Source organism: Saccoglossus kowalevskii, chromosome 13 (assembly GCF_978046115.1).
Source record: "Saccoglossus kowalevskii chromosome 13, keSacKowa6.1, whole genome shotgun sequence".
Taxonomy (NCBI): Eukaryota; Metazoa; Hemichordata; class Enteropneusta; family Harrimaniidae; genus Saccoglossus; species Saccoglossus kowalevskii.
The window spans coordinates 31,522,105-31,538,214 of NC_140653.1; the positions used below are offsets into that span (position 1 = coordinate 31,522,105).

A 16,110-nucleotide genomic window follows, 5' to 3' on the forward strand; every position below is an offset into this window, starting at 1 on the left:
ATTATATGATCCGTGTATTGACGTTCAACGCAGAGGACGCATGCGTGATTGATACTGTTGCGAAAAGAGCACAGAGAACAGGAAACGGAAACGATCTGAAGAGTAATATATTTACAAAAGTTTCTCGACAATCTCAATTTAAAAATACAAAAATAACTGTTTAGCTGTTTTTAGAAAAGACAAAACATTATATTTGAAATTACCAGTATTCAATCAAGGTATATCGTTAAATTATTTACCATATTATTAAAGTAAAACATTTTGATCGAAACTATTGTAAATTTGTCGTTAAAGTTATCATTCTTCAGGGAAGTCAATATCATACAGACAACGCATTAAGTGTGTTTGAGTACATCAACAGTCTTGTCGGATTATCTGTCCCAATAAAACAATGATATTAATTACTTACGTTTTTTAATAAAGTGTGTTTAAATACTACCAGAGGTACATTACGCATACTACTGTATGGTAACATCATGTCAAGATCCATTTCAAGTCTCATCTCGTAGATAGCGAGACTGATGATACGACCTTCTGACATGACATAGGCAGTTTGTAATAAAACAATAAAACATGTATTACCACATTCATAGTGAAAAAATGTATTTCATCAAAAATGTACAGAAAATATAGTTATCGTAATCCGTCATATCGTGAGCAGCTATTTTGATACACCTGGACATTCCAGTATCCTAGTTACCTCGGGCATGCGCATTCGCATTTTTCTGAGTTGAAACGCTTATGTAAGAGCGAGATTGAAACGGGATCTTGGTATCATGTCACCGTAGTTACAAACCCCAAGTAATGTACCTCCGGTACTACTGCTAACATTCAAGCCCTTGCTTATAGTTAGTGATCTCATTGTTTTGCATACATCCTCATCTGTACAGAAATTCTGCAATGCAGTTGAAAAGGCATTCGCGCTTTCTTTTCAGTTTGCGAAGAGATTGTTATCACTTCACCGATCCCTTTCTGGTTGTTTAAGAAAATAATTTCTTCCCCTAATGTAGCATCTCTGCTTCTATTGCTGATTTGAACTTTACAAATATTTGTGTAACCGACTAAATACTAAATTCAGATGTAAACAGACGACTTCTTTTCATGGTGAAATGAGAAGCTGGAATAATTCGTGTTTTTGACTAAATACTTTATTCACATTGTCCACACTCCTTAATCTTTTTCGTTGTGAAACACTTCTTTTTAATTTTCACGACACTTTTTGTTCTCACAAAGTCTACGAGTTCACCTCTCGGTTTTCAAATTGATAAGCCCCTAGACAAACCGTTTGTGCATGCGCAGACGATTTAATGATATAATAATTCTGAAAGCTGACTGAATATTCAGTTTTTGTACCACGTGACATCATTCTAACCATAAAGGTTTTTTTTAGCAGTAATGAGCTGTGGTAGTACTTGCATTGAGGCATTGACTACTCCCTGCATCTATATATATTTATTTGCTGGAGATCTTATAATCAAACACATGAAAGGTAAAACCACATCCACACTCCATCCTGCGTAACAAGGATCGCTCGCCACCCTACGGTAACCACTGTTACTAAGGACTGATAGTATGACGGTAGAGAATGCCACACTCCGGACCCCGCTTACCCATTCACACGTACACACATCCATCCATTCATTAGAAAGTCTCTTCTATTACAGAAACTGCACGTGTATTGAACGCGAGAAAGGTTTTAATAAGTAATTTGCTCCCAAACTTTCATTAATTGGAAGAGTCACTTTTATCAGCATCCTACTTTTGTTATGTTCTGTATTTGGTGACCCATTCTTTTGAGTAATTCGACACCGACTCCGGTCGAGTAAGGCATTAAGAGAAAGGTACTTCGCAAACTGTATATACCATTCATTGTGACAGTCATAATTTACAAAGAATATCCTACATTAAAGCTGTCCCATTTTACTGGAATAGAATAGGATGAGTTGCCTCGCGAGTATTACGCGTTCAGCGTATTCCAAGCTTACTATTCCTCCTCCATTTTGAATTTAATTTTACGTATTTCCGCTGGGTAAGTATCAATATATAAACTAACAAAGCTCGAGTTGCAATCATTCACTCGCCGTTTACACACCAATGGTTGGTGGGTGACTGAATATGGCATTTTGCAAGTCGAAACTGGTCAATTATGTATTTGCATACCCACAAGGTTTATATACACTGGAGTAGATCTGAACGTCCAAATGAACAAGTAGTGATTCTAAGGCAAATCTAGATACAAAAAAGTGAGTGAATGCGTCATAACTGTCTCACAGGACGGAGTGTTCTCTATAGTAAGTGTTAGTATTCACCAAATGTGGTCAGTCAAACCTTTTATTACAAGGTCAAAAATATTAAAAAAAGCAGTTATTAATTAAAGATGCCTGTTGTAGAAGAATACAAATGTATACAGTGAGTTTAATAGTCACATATATGTAGAATAAACGTAATGCGAAATTTGATGTATTATAGCGCCATCTATAGACAATGTTGGCGAATACTTTCCCCACAGACGATTCACAGTCCAGTTATCGTGGTACTTTCGATTTGCAGAGGCGGTGGCATGAAATTTTGCGTGAGGGGCGAGATCTGAAATCTAGATCCTCTATTTCTACTTATCAAACGTTGCGCCACCATACCAATGTTAAATATCGCCGCTTCATATTCACGACCTTTAAAGTGACATCTGTTTCAGAAAATGATAAAATTCGTAAATTCCCTATGCAACATCATTAACGGACGTAGAAATCTCACATGGGTTTTAAGAACAACCTCCCTGGGATATGGGATTATGTTTAATAATACATGTGTAATAACAATTTGGGTTTCGATGTTTACACAACATGGTATATTGATATAACAATTATGGGACATTTGATCAAGTTAAGAACCACGTGACCAAGACCACGTTTCTTAGATTTTCAAGCATGGTAAGGACATTTTCTATTACAGAGCAGAAGATAGGTTGTGCTGCTAACTGTTTTTTCTTGGTCATTCAGATTGCATCATTTACGTTACATACACGTTATGTATGTCTTTCAAATCTCGTCTCTCTCGTCATGAAATTGTTTCAAGGCTCTTATATCGGTCACGTGACAACAAAGACGAAAACTTGAACACTGGCCAATTTTTAACCTGTTGAGCACAACCACAAGGCTGCGTTCCAATGAGCACATGGCCAATTCAGCTATATGGAACACGATGCCGGTCATTGGCTTTTGGACTATTTGATCTTAGACCATTATACAGAATTTATGTTTAGGGTACACCTTTCACAATTTGAGTACTGTAAAGGGGGTAATTATTCACTGGGTTTTAATTTAGCTTATTTCGCTGACTGGCAAAATGCGCTAAATTAAAACACAGTGAATATGTAAAATTTAGCATAGAACACATTATCTAAATGATGAAACCGTGAATTTAAAACCCACTGAATATGCCTGAAATGGTAAATCAGTGAAATTTAAACCCAGGGAAAATTAGTCATTTTACAGTATGTAAATTTCATGACTACACATTCCGAAAGGTCTACTAATTCACGCGTTGCGTAATAAAGTACTCCAGTATAATATGTCATGGCCTGCGGCTTCGACACTATCCCAGAGAAAGTTCTCAACCGAGTGCTTTATCCTATTCAAAAAATAAGTTTTATCACAAAATGCTTGTATTACCATGGCATTCGAGTTTCATTCGGCTAGTAACAATGCGATATGCCATATTCCCCTTACCGGTATTCTCCCCATCGCAGTGTTACTCTAATAGTGGTAGGTAAGGTTCGCATTTGTTTATGATGTCGGCGCCACTACTAGCGTGGGAAAAACAGAGTACATCGCTCAATTCAATATATGAGTTGATCATTCGGGTGACAATTATACCCCAAATCATTCATTGTTAGTTTCGGTCAAGGTTGATTAAGATACGTTGTTATGAATAAAATGAATGCCAGTTTACAGTGAGCCCGGGGACTTGTGAAATACCCTTTTTTTACATTGATTTTGCATGAGGTTTTTTTTTCGAGGCGGAGATTATAAGTATTGAACTTTGGGATAAGCATTTCATATGTATTGAGGTGTACGCAATAGAAGCTGTAACACAGTTCAAGTTTCTGTTGATTAGTTGCAATGTGGATGTCCATTTAATCTTCTTTAAATTGCAAGATGACGAAGGTAATAGGGTTTAGAAAACATCTGTGAGATTTAAAATTTGCAAAAGGTTAACCCGAGGTGGAACCGCTTTGTTAACATCCTCCTCCCCAGCTCATGTAGAATAAATGCCATCTGACGAGTTCTTCCGACATTTTGCTGGCGGGATATTTACTTAGAAAAGTATAGCGGGCTATCATATATGCTTCAACGTGTTCCTCCAATAGAGTGCTTCTTGTAATACCTACCCGTGTACATAAGGATTGGGACTCGACAATCTTAAGTGTAAATTGTAGCAGTAGTGTTTATACAAACCGTGGTGTGACAGGCAGGCAGGCAGAGCAGTATTGATTTCCACTGTGTCGGATAGTTTCTAGACGACTATTACACATACAAGTCATTCAGTTTGTCCTCGTTCTCCACACTGTTCCGTTCACGGTAAGTTTAGTTATTGATTCCTAATATTTGTTGATACCATCATGTATTATTCCAAAATTGTTGAACATCAATACCTCTGCACTTTTCGATTCTAAACCTCCTCGCTAAAGCACTTTGAAGTTCCATTATGGTAGAGGAAATAGCATGGTCAATGTTAGTTTGATTCTTAATCACTTGAGGAATACAATTCTTTTAAACATGTTTATCTAATATTTTCAATACAAGTTAAATGCTAAAATCCTCAAATATCAGCATCATGCGCCGGTGGTCTAAGCAGTTAAACGTAGTTCTTACGCTGCTGCCTCGGCGTCATGTGGTTTATTTATTTATTTACGCAATCATAACACCTAGAGTTCAAAAACGATTTTACGGTGTTCTCTTGTCGCCGAAACTGGTGAACCGAAATGAAATATAATGTCAGTTTAAGCATATCAAATTCATTTCTGCTGGCGTATTCCCGCATAGAAATACAATTCATCAAACTAATTGTGACCATGAGTGATATGTATTGCGGGAGGCAGTTTTATTCTACGCTATGCGATTTACGTAAAGTGTGTAAATTATAAGTGTGCTAAAAATTAAAATTAAAAGTAGACCAAATATGTGATGGATCATTCAGTTTGGAAGTTTATTTTTGTACGATTGGCGTCCAGGTTGGGTGAAACCTCGCGGTGGGCTTTTTGGTGATTGTTTTTGTTTATTGTAAACGTATAGAACATACAGACTCAGTGTATTAGATTATGGTAACAAATACCACACAAGTGAAATCATGGTGAAAACGACCAAGGGAGTCAGTGTCAACGTATACACTGATGCAAAGAGTCCTCGGGAAAATGTAAAAAGTTAAAACGCGCCGCCTCCTTAATTAACCACAGGCATTACATATCAAGTACACAGGGAAACGAAAAAAATATGTTTTCTTTCCCTTGTCGTTATTTCAGCACCAACGTCGCAAATATCATCGAAAACAGTGCTAGATTGTTCGCTCATGTGACATCTACTCGACATTGAGTGTCAAGTTCCTTTAACGTTGTATAGATATGTTATCAAATAGCCAAAGTTTCACACTATCGACTTGTCACAACTATGTTTACACATTCTATAGATATATTATCATATAGCCAAAGTTTCACACTATCGACTTGTCACAACAATGTCTACACATTCTATAGATATATTATCATATAGCCAAAGTTTCACACTATCGACTTGTCACAACAATGTCTACACATTCTATAGATATATTATCATATAGCCAAAGTTTCACACTATCGACTTATCACAACAATGTCTACACATTCTATAGATATATTATCATATAGCCAAAGTTTCACACTATCGACTTGTCACAACAATGTCTACACATTCTATAGATATATTATCATATAGCCAAAGTTTCACACTATCGACTTGTCCCAACAATGTCTACACATTCTATAGATATATTATCATATAGCCAAGTTTCACACTATCGACTTATCCCAACAATGTCTACACATTCTATAAATATATTATCATATAGCCAAAGTTTCACACTATCGACTTGTCACAACAATGTCTACACATTCTATAGATATATTATCATATAGCCAGAGTTTCACACTATCGACTTATCACAACAATGTCTACACATTCTATAAGTATATTATCATATAGCCAAAGTTTCACACTATCGACTTGTCACAACAATGTCTACACATTCTATAGATATATTATCATATAGCCAAAGTTTCACGCTATCGACTTGTCACAACAATGTCTGCACATTCTATAGATATATTATCATATAGCCAAAGTTTCACACTATCGACTTGTCACAACAATGTCTACACATTCTATAGATATATTATCATATAGCCAAAGTTTCACACTATCGACTTGTCATAACAATGACTATTCATTCTATAGATATATTATCATATAGCCAAAGTTTCACACTATCGACTTGTCACAACAATGTCTACACATTCTGTAGACATATTATCATATAGCCAAAGTTTCACACTATCGACTTGTCACAACAATGTCTACACATTCTATAGATATATTATCATATAGCCAAAGTTTCACGCTATCGACTTGTCACAACAATGTCTGCACATTCTATAGATATATTATCATATAGCCAAAGTTTCACACTATCGACTTGTCACAACAATGTCTACACATTCTATAGATATATTATCATATAGCCAAAGTTTCACACTATCGACTTGTCATAACAATGACTATTCATTCTATAGATATATTATCATATAGCCAAAGTTTCACACTATCGACTTGTCACAACAATGTCTACACATTCTGTAGACATATTATCATATAGCCAAAGTTTCACACTATCGACTTGTCACAACAATGTCTACACATTCTATAGATATATTATCATATAGCCAAAGTTTCACACTATCGACTTATCACAACAATGTCTACACATTCTATAGATATATTATCATATAGCCAAAGTTTCACACTATCGACTTGTCACAACTATGTCTACACATTGTATAGATATATTATCATATAGCCAAAGTTTCACACTATTGACTTATCACAACAATGTCTACACATTCTATATATATATTATCATATAGCCAAAGTTTCACACTATCGACTTATCACAACAATGTCTACACATTCTTTAGATATATTATCATATTGCCAAAGTTTCACACTATCGACTTATCACAACAATGTCTACACATTCTATATATATATTATCATATAGCCAAAGTTTCACACTATCGACTTATCACAACAATGTCTACACATTCTATGGCATGTTATAAGAGTTTTCCAGTTAGTTACAAAGATGAGTTAAATGACATAATAGATTGGTATCACTTGAGTCAAAAGTGTATTATTGGCATTGACCGCAGCGTGTGTTCGAATTTCACGTAAATAAACAATGTATTTTACACGCGTTGTTTTCGCCACTGTGAGTCCCATATCGAACAGGACGCGGTCGCGTTCCTTTAAGTTTCATAGATTTATAGATAGTTACACTTTCACCATTGATGACAATGGCTGGGGTACCGCGTAATAACAAACCAACTGTACATTAAATTCAGCAAAACGTGCCAGTTAATTAGTCCAAACTTTGAATTTGAAATTTTAAACATAATAATAATATTGCCATCCAACTGTAAATACCTTGCAGTTCGCATCATATTAATATATCATATAACATATGATAATATCGAGACATCAACAAATATGAAGTCCCTTTGTGTCATGCAAATGCATCATGGGATACTTATCAGTCTACTTATAAACACGTGTAGATGGCAGACTGGATATATGATTTAGTACAGTTTTGTTGATTTTTTGAACAAAATAAGCTTCATAATAACATTCTTGAATAATCTGTAAAAATTCAACATACAGATATTAGAGTAATCGCTTTTGGTACTTGTAATGAAACTTTATCCAGACATATCATTACACACACTTCACGTCCATGTGAAAGTGCTCTCTTTAAAGCTGAACATTCCGCAGATATTTATTTTCAACATCGAGACACAGGATTACTTATTTCCGATCACAATAAACCTATTCTCAAACCGATAACTTTATTGAGTTTATAGTATTTCACTTAGTCCCTCGCAGATTATGGATTTTGCTCAAGGGGTGGATTTATCAGGAGAGTTTGGCAGGCTGTAAATGCGCTGAATGAAAGCAATGTATCGATCGAGGTTACGACAAATAAGTGGATTATACATAGTAGTTTTGTGTTGAAATGTTTTCATTGAGTTTCCACCTACGTGCGTCTGAGCGCGTCTGCCGTTTTCACTTTAGTCATGCATTTGTAGCTCATTTAACCTGTCTTTTCTTGAGTAATGTGCATAGGACCGATATGATAACGTTTATGATTATTTATGTTATGCTTAGTTTCATATCTGAATATAAACATAAATGACATTATATTCCCTGATGTGGTTGGCTTAGTAAACACTTCTGCATCCATTCTTGGTCCATCTATCACCAACATCGAGTGTATATTCTCAGTGTAATTAATTGTACAAGTGATCTGACAGTCTGAGCTGAAGATATCAGAAACATGTGGAAAACAAATCGCTGTCACTGGAAGGGACGGATGTATTATCACCTGTGTATGATATATGCCCTGCAGGTACTACTGGATACCTTGAACACACGGCATCGTTTGACCTCTTTCAGCGTGTATCAATTACATCCGCCTGCCAGACTACCTCAGTATCTTGTTACCAAACAGATTTCCTAAACAATTTGCCCATGATTGGGCCACTTAGACCCCTCACCGCGTTTACTTGTCTTCTACTACTAATAAAGAGCTAGTTTGTTGATTTCGAGGCGCAATTAACCATGTTATCAAAACAACGAATGTAGACCACAGGAGAGACAGCTGTTGTAGTATACGTCAGTATGTAAAAACTCTCGCCCAAAACGCAAATCCAGTACAAGTGAATGTGAAAAGGGTAATCATACTTTAAAGTTCAAAGTTATGAGTTCAAAGACATTGTTGAACTACGTCATGTGGTGCCGGCAATTAGTGCTTACAACACAGTAACTTTGTAGGTGTCGAAGAATGAGTCAAATGACCTTTTCAAACAATATCGACAATAACACAATAACTGTGTAGCAAACTGAGCATGCTTCTTTGGCCGTGTACAGAAATGCGCATGCGCGTGAATTACTGGTACGTACCAATAATTAAACATAGATGCATTCTTTAAAACTTATCGACTCTGTTATCCATACTGATCCATACTGTGGATTTGTGAGAAGGGCATTCTTTTAACGATGTCTTTAAAATACACGTGTCGGTGTATTTTTCTGGTTTACATAAGGCAAACTTGTATGCTTAACTAGACCGGGATATACACTGAAATTATCCAAAAGGAAATACACCAATCTACAAAATGTGTTAAATTAAAGGGCTCCTGCAATTAGAGACTGAGTAGACATATATTGCCAGTTTGTCAAATAATATTGCACTGATTCTAAATCAACATAATTGAGACAAGACAACAAAAAGACCAAATACTTGGGCAAATATAAAAAATATAGAAAAAAATGCACGTGGTGCAAACCCACTCTGAGAAATGATTAGTAAGACGAATTGCTACGAAGAAATTCTACGAAGACAACATGGATATAATACTTTCATTAAATCAGCAAAAATTGAATTTTCTCAAAAAGTATTTTGCTTACTCAGAAATAATTATAATTTACAATACAAGTCTAATTAAAGAATCAACAAATGGTGAAGTTTAAAAACAATAATACGCGTGGGTCAGATGGTATCGTAATGATAAAATACAGTTACACAATGACGCATAAAGCAATACACTAACTTTATTACTTAGATTGGTAGCGCATTTAACACATATCTATAAAAGTGGTGATCAATATAGCTAGAATAACAGCAAAAACATATCCGTTTTCCGCAGGAAAAATATTCAAATTATTATCTGGCAGAAAAAAATATTCCTCCAACCCAAGGAATTTGCAAACATACCACATCATAACACTTCACACAAAAATAAACAGACAGAGAGATGTTGTAGCTACATAGGAATATATTAGTACTGCGTGGTATAATTATAAACATGTATCATATAAGAAATGTGTCCAATAATAATTTCCAACATCTTTTTTTGGTTTTATTCTGTTGTTTAAACATACTTTGGTAAATCTGTCGCCTATCTATTAAGTCTAAGGTACACTCAATTGTGGGTCACTTAGACTTGTTCGGAGTGCATCGATAGGTGTGTTATGTAACTTTCACAAGTGCCAAAAGAGTGCAGGTTACTGTTTGACTAAAGTTCAACCATGTCGAGTCAACTAGACGCGAAATTATTGGCTAGTACATGGGTATGTCATCTATACTGTTCAAATATGTTATGCTCCAAATCACAGATAATTATCTATTTATTGAAATATACAAAAAAGAAAAAAAAATCCGAAATCTGGTTTCTGGTTTGTTTCAAGCGTGAAAGTGTCCCTTACGAAAAAAATACTTATTTTGTGTGATAGTTATTAGAGAGATGTACCTCTATAAATTTCTATATGCAGTCCGAGGTGTAGTACATAGCATACACGCCAGCGTGACGTCTGCTGACTGTGAGACTGCAGATAATATAAACATTCATATCACAATAGGTTGCATAATTTTAAATAAAAGTATATACATTTATTAAATGTAGAGCCATTTATTAAATGTAGAGCGGTGATTGGACATATCTACATATGTCTACATACGTAAACATAGTTTGACATTTCTTATCTCTGAAGGAAGACCCGTAACCCGTAACTTTGTTTGATTGATTTTAGATGAATTCCAAGAGATATTGTTCCTGTATATTATTATTTATTCAAGTTGCTGCTATACAAGCTGTTATAGGTCTGTATTTATTTGAAAAAATAAGATTTGTTTATGTTAAAATACTCATTAATTTAAACAATATAAATATGATTATGAATTCATTGACAACTTTCGACAATGACATTCGTATGTAGATACTTTCTAAACTCTTGTCACAGATATTTAATTGATTTCAATTTAACCACAATACTAGACCTAAGGTCAACATTAAGGGCTGTCGACACCCAGCTACTTTAGATATTGCAATATTCGATAATGTAAAACAAGGCCTAGTGTGTTTGTATTTGATATCCAGCTAGTTTAGATATCGCAATATCCGATAATGTAAAACAAGGCCTAGTGTGTTTGTATTTGATATCCAGCTAGTTTAGATATCGCAATATCCGATAATGTAAAACAAGACCTAGTGTGTTTTTATTTGATATCCAGCAAGTTTAGATATCGCAATATCCGATAATATAAAACAAGGCCTAGTGTGTTTTTATTTGATATCCAGCCAGTTTAGATATCGCAATATCCGATAATATAAAACAAGACCTAGTGTGTTTTTATTTGACATCTAGTAAGTTTAAATATTGCAATATCCGATAATGTGAAATAGGGCCTAGTGTGTTTTTATTTGATATTCAGCTAGTTTAGATATCGCAATATCCGATAATGAAAAACAAGGCCTAGTGTGTTTTTATTTGATATCCAGCAAGTTTAGATATCGCAATATCCGATAATGTGAAACAAGGTCTAATGTGTTTTTATTTGATATCCAGCTAGTTTATATATCGCAATATCCGATAATATAAAACAAGGCCTAGTTTGTTTTTATTTGACATATTGAGATATTTAAACTTGCTTGACGTCGAATAAAAACACACTAAACTTGCAGTTTAGATATCGCAATATCCGATAATGTAAAACAAGGCCTAGTGTGTTTTAATTTGAAATCCAGCAAGTTTAGATATCGCAATATCCGATAATGTAAAACAAGGCCTAGTGTGTTTTTATTTGATATCCAGCAAGTTTAGATATCGCAATATCCGACAATGTAAAACAAGGCCTAGTGTGTTTTAATTTGACATCCAGCAAGTTTAGATATCGCAATATCCGATAATGTAAAACAAGGCCTAGTGTGTTTTTATTTGATATCCAGCAAGTTTAGATATCGCAATATCCGACAATGTAAAACAAGGCCTAGTGTGTTTTAATTTGACATCCAGCAAGTTTAGATATCGCAATATCCGACAATGTAAAACAAGGCCTAGTGTGTTTTAATTTGACATCTAGCAAGTTTAGATATCGCAATATCCGACAATGTAAAACAAGGCCGAGTGTGTTTTAATTTGACATCCAGCAAGTTTAGATATCGCAATATCCGACAATGTAAAACAAGGCCTAGTGTGTTTTAATTTGACATCTAGCAAGTTTAGATTTCGCAATATCCGATAATGTGAAACAAGGCCTAGTGTGTTTTAATTTGACATCTAGCAAGTTTAGATATCGCAATATCCGATAATGTAAAACAAGGCCTAGTGTGTTTTTATTTGATATCCAGCAAGTTTAGATATCGCAATATCCGACAATGTAAAACAAGGCCTAGTGTGTTTTAATTTGACATCCAGCAAGTTTAGATATCGCAATATCCGACAATGTAAAACAAGGCCTAGTGTGTTTTAATTTGACATCTAGCAAGTTTAGATATCGCAATATCCGACAATGTAAAACAAGGCCGAGTGTGTTTTAATTTGACATCCAGCAAGTTTAGATATCGCAATATCCGACAATGTAAAACAAGGCCTAGTGTGTTTTAATTTGACATCTAGCAAGTTTAGATTTCGCAATATCCGATAATGTGAAACAAGGCCTAGTGTGTTTTAATTTGACATCTAGCAAGTTTAGATATCGCAATATCCGACAATGTAAAACAAGGCCTAATGTGTTTTTATTTGATATCCAGCAAGTTTAGATATCGCAATATCTGACAATGTAAAACAAGGCCTAGTGTGTTTTAATTTGACATCCAGCAAGTTTAGATATCGCAATATCCGATAATGTAAAACATGGCCTAGTGTGTTTTTATTTGACATCCAGCAAGTTTAGATATCGCAATATCCGATAATGTAAAACAAGGCCTAGTGTGTTTTTATTTGACATCCAGCAAGTTTAGATATCGCAATATCCGATAATGTAAAACAAGGCCTAGTGTGTTTTAATTTGATATCCAGCAAGTTTAGATATCGCAATATCCGACAATGTAAAACAAGGCCTAGTGTGTTTTTTGACATCCAGCAAGTTTAGATATCGCAATATCCGACAATGTAAAACAAGGCCTAGTGTGTTTTTATTTGACATCCAGCAAGTTTAGATATCGCAATATCCGATAATGTAAAACAAGGCCTAGTGTGTTTTAATTTGATATCCAGCAAGTTTAGATATCGCAATATCCGACAATGTAAAACAAGGCCTAGTGTGTTTTTTGACATCCAGCAAGTTTAGATATCGCAATATCCGACAATGTAAAACAAGGCCTAGTGTGTTTTTTGACATCCAGCAAGTTTAGATATCGCAATATCCGACAATGTAAAACAAGGCCTAGTGTGTTTTTTGACATCTAGCAAGTTTAGATATCGCAATATTCGATAATGTAAAACAAGGCCTAGTGTGTTTTAATTTGATATCCAGCAAGTTTAGATATCGCAATATCCGACAATGTAAAACAAGGCCTAGTGTGTTTTTATTTGATATCCAGCAAGTTTAGATATCGCAATATCCGACAATGTAAAACAAGGCCTAGTGTGTTTTTATTTGACATCCAGCAAGTTTAGATATCGCAATATCCGATAATGTAAAACAAGGCCTAGTGTGTTTTAATTTGACATCCAGCTAGTTTAGATATCGCAATATCCGACAATGTAAAACAAGGCCTAGTGTGTTTTAATTTGACATCCAGCAAGTTTAGATATCGCAATATCCGACAATGTAAAACAAGGCCTAGTGTGTTTTAATTTGATATCCAGCAAGTTTAGATATCGCAATATCCAACAATGTAAAACAAGGCCTAGTGTGTTTTTTGACATCCAGCAAGTTTAGATATCGCAATATCCGACAATATAAAACAAGGCCTAGTGTGTTTTTTGACATCTAGCAAGTTTAGATATCGCAATACCTGACAATATAAAACAAGGCCTAGTGTGTTTTTTGACATCCAGCAAGTTTAGATATCGCAATATCCGACAATATAAAACAAGGCCTAGTGTGTTTTTTGACATCTAGCAAGTTTAGATATCGCAATATCCGACAATATAAAACAAGCCCTAGTGTGTTTTTTGACATCCAGCAAGTTTAGATATCGCAATATCCGACAATGTAAAACAAGGCCTAGTGTGTTTTTTGACATCCAGCAAGTTTAGATATCGCAATATCCGACAATGTAAAACAAGGCCTAGTGTGTTTTTTGACATCCAGCAAGTTTAGATATCGCAATATCCGACAATGTAAAACAAGGCCTAGTGTTTTTTTTGACATCTAGCAAGTTTAGATATCGCAATATTCGATAATGTAAAACAAGGCCTAGTGTGTTTTAATTTGATATCCAGCAAGTTTAGATATCGCAATATCCGACAATGTAAAACATGGCCTAGTGTGTTTTTATTTGACATCCAGCAAGTTTAGATATCGCAATATCCGACAATGTAAAACAAGGCCTAGTGTGTTTTAATTTGACATCCAGCTAGTTTAGATATCGCAATATCCGACAATGTAAAACAAGGCCTAGTGTGTTTTAATTTGACATCCAGCAAGTTTAGATATCGCAATATCCGATAATATAAAACAAGGCCTAATTTCTGTACTACTGTGAACATTCACCTATGTGTGTGTGTGTGTGTGTGTGTGTGTGTGTGTGTGTGTGTGTGTGTGTGTGTGTGTGTGTATTTGGATTGCTATATGTTGAGAGGACAAAAATACAGATATATACCTACTTCCGAGGACATACACACCTTCCGAGGACCTTTTTCATAGTCCTCGGAAAACATAATTTATATTAATAGTTAATTCGATTATTAATACGTTTTGCGTAGCTTAGGTTTAGTATCGGGGGAAGGTATGGTTCACGTTATATTAATATTAATATAATTGTACCATACCTTACCCCGATACTAAACCTAAGCTTCGCAAACATTTCTATGTTCAGTCACCGGATATTCAACTCTTGTTTAATTAAACTTAATTAAAATGCAATTCTCCATTGCATTGCATTGTAATTGAGTTTAATTAAACTCCAATTAAAACGCAACCCTATATAGGAACGCGTTTTAATCGAGTTCATATCGCAACTATATTAAAAGTTAATTCAACTATATTAAAAGTTAATCCAATGAAGTCCTCGGAACATATTGCAATACAAGTATGTGTGTGTGTGTGTGTGTATGTGTGTATTTGGATTGCTATATGTTGCGAGGACAAAAATACAGATATATACCTACTTCCGAGGACATACACACCTTCCGAGGACCTTTTTCATAGTCCTCGGAAAACATAATTTATATTAATAGTTAATTCGATTATTAATACGTTTTGCGTAGCTTAGGTTTAGTATCGGGGGAAGGTATGGTTCACGTTATATTAATATTAATATAATTGTACCATACCTTACCCCGATACTAAACCTAAGCTTCGCAAACATTTCTATGTTCAGTCACCGGATATTCAACTCTTGTTTAATTAAACTTAATTAAAATGCAATTCTCCATTGTATTGCATTGTAATTGAGTTTAATTAAACTCCAATTAAAACGCAACCCTATATAGGAACGCGTTTTAATCAAGTTCATATCGCAACTATATTAAAAGTTAATTCAACTATATTAAAAGTTAATCCAATGAAGTCCTCGGAACATATTGCAATACAAGTATGTGTGTGTGTGTGTGTGTGTGTGTGTACTTGGATTGCTATATGTTGCGAGGACAAAAATACAGATATATAGCTACTTCCGAGGACATACACACCTTCCGAGGACCTTTTTCATAGTCCTCGGAAAACATAATTTATATTAATAGTTAATTCGATTATTAATACGTTTTGCGTAGCTTAGGTTTAGTATCGGGGGAAGGTATGGTTCACGTTATATTAATATTAATATAATTGTACCATACCTTACCCCGATACTAAACCTAA

At 34.8% G+C, this 16,110-nt stretch overlaps 1 protein-coding gene across 1 annotated transcript in view; it reads left to right on the forward strand.

Moving 5' to 3' along the window:
- The first annotated feature begins 4,402 nt into the window (after nucleotides 1-4,402).
- Nucleotides 4,403-16,110, forward strand: part of LOC100367654 (cartilage oligomeric matrix protein-like) — a 38,608-nt gene continuing 26,900 nt past the window's right edge. Inside the window, exons 1-2 of the mRNA XM_085507404.1 lie at nucleotides 4,403-4,577; nucleotides 10,893-10,962. Of these exons, the coding sequence (XP_085363530.1) occupies nucleotides 10,893-10,962 (70 nt within the window). The 5' untranslated portion in view covers nucleotides 4,403-4,577. The remainder of the gene's footprint in view (nucleotides 4,578-10,892; nucleotides 10,963-16,110) is intronic.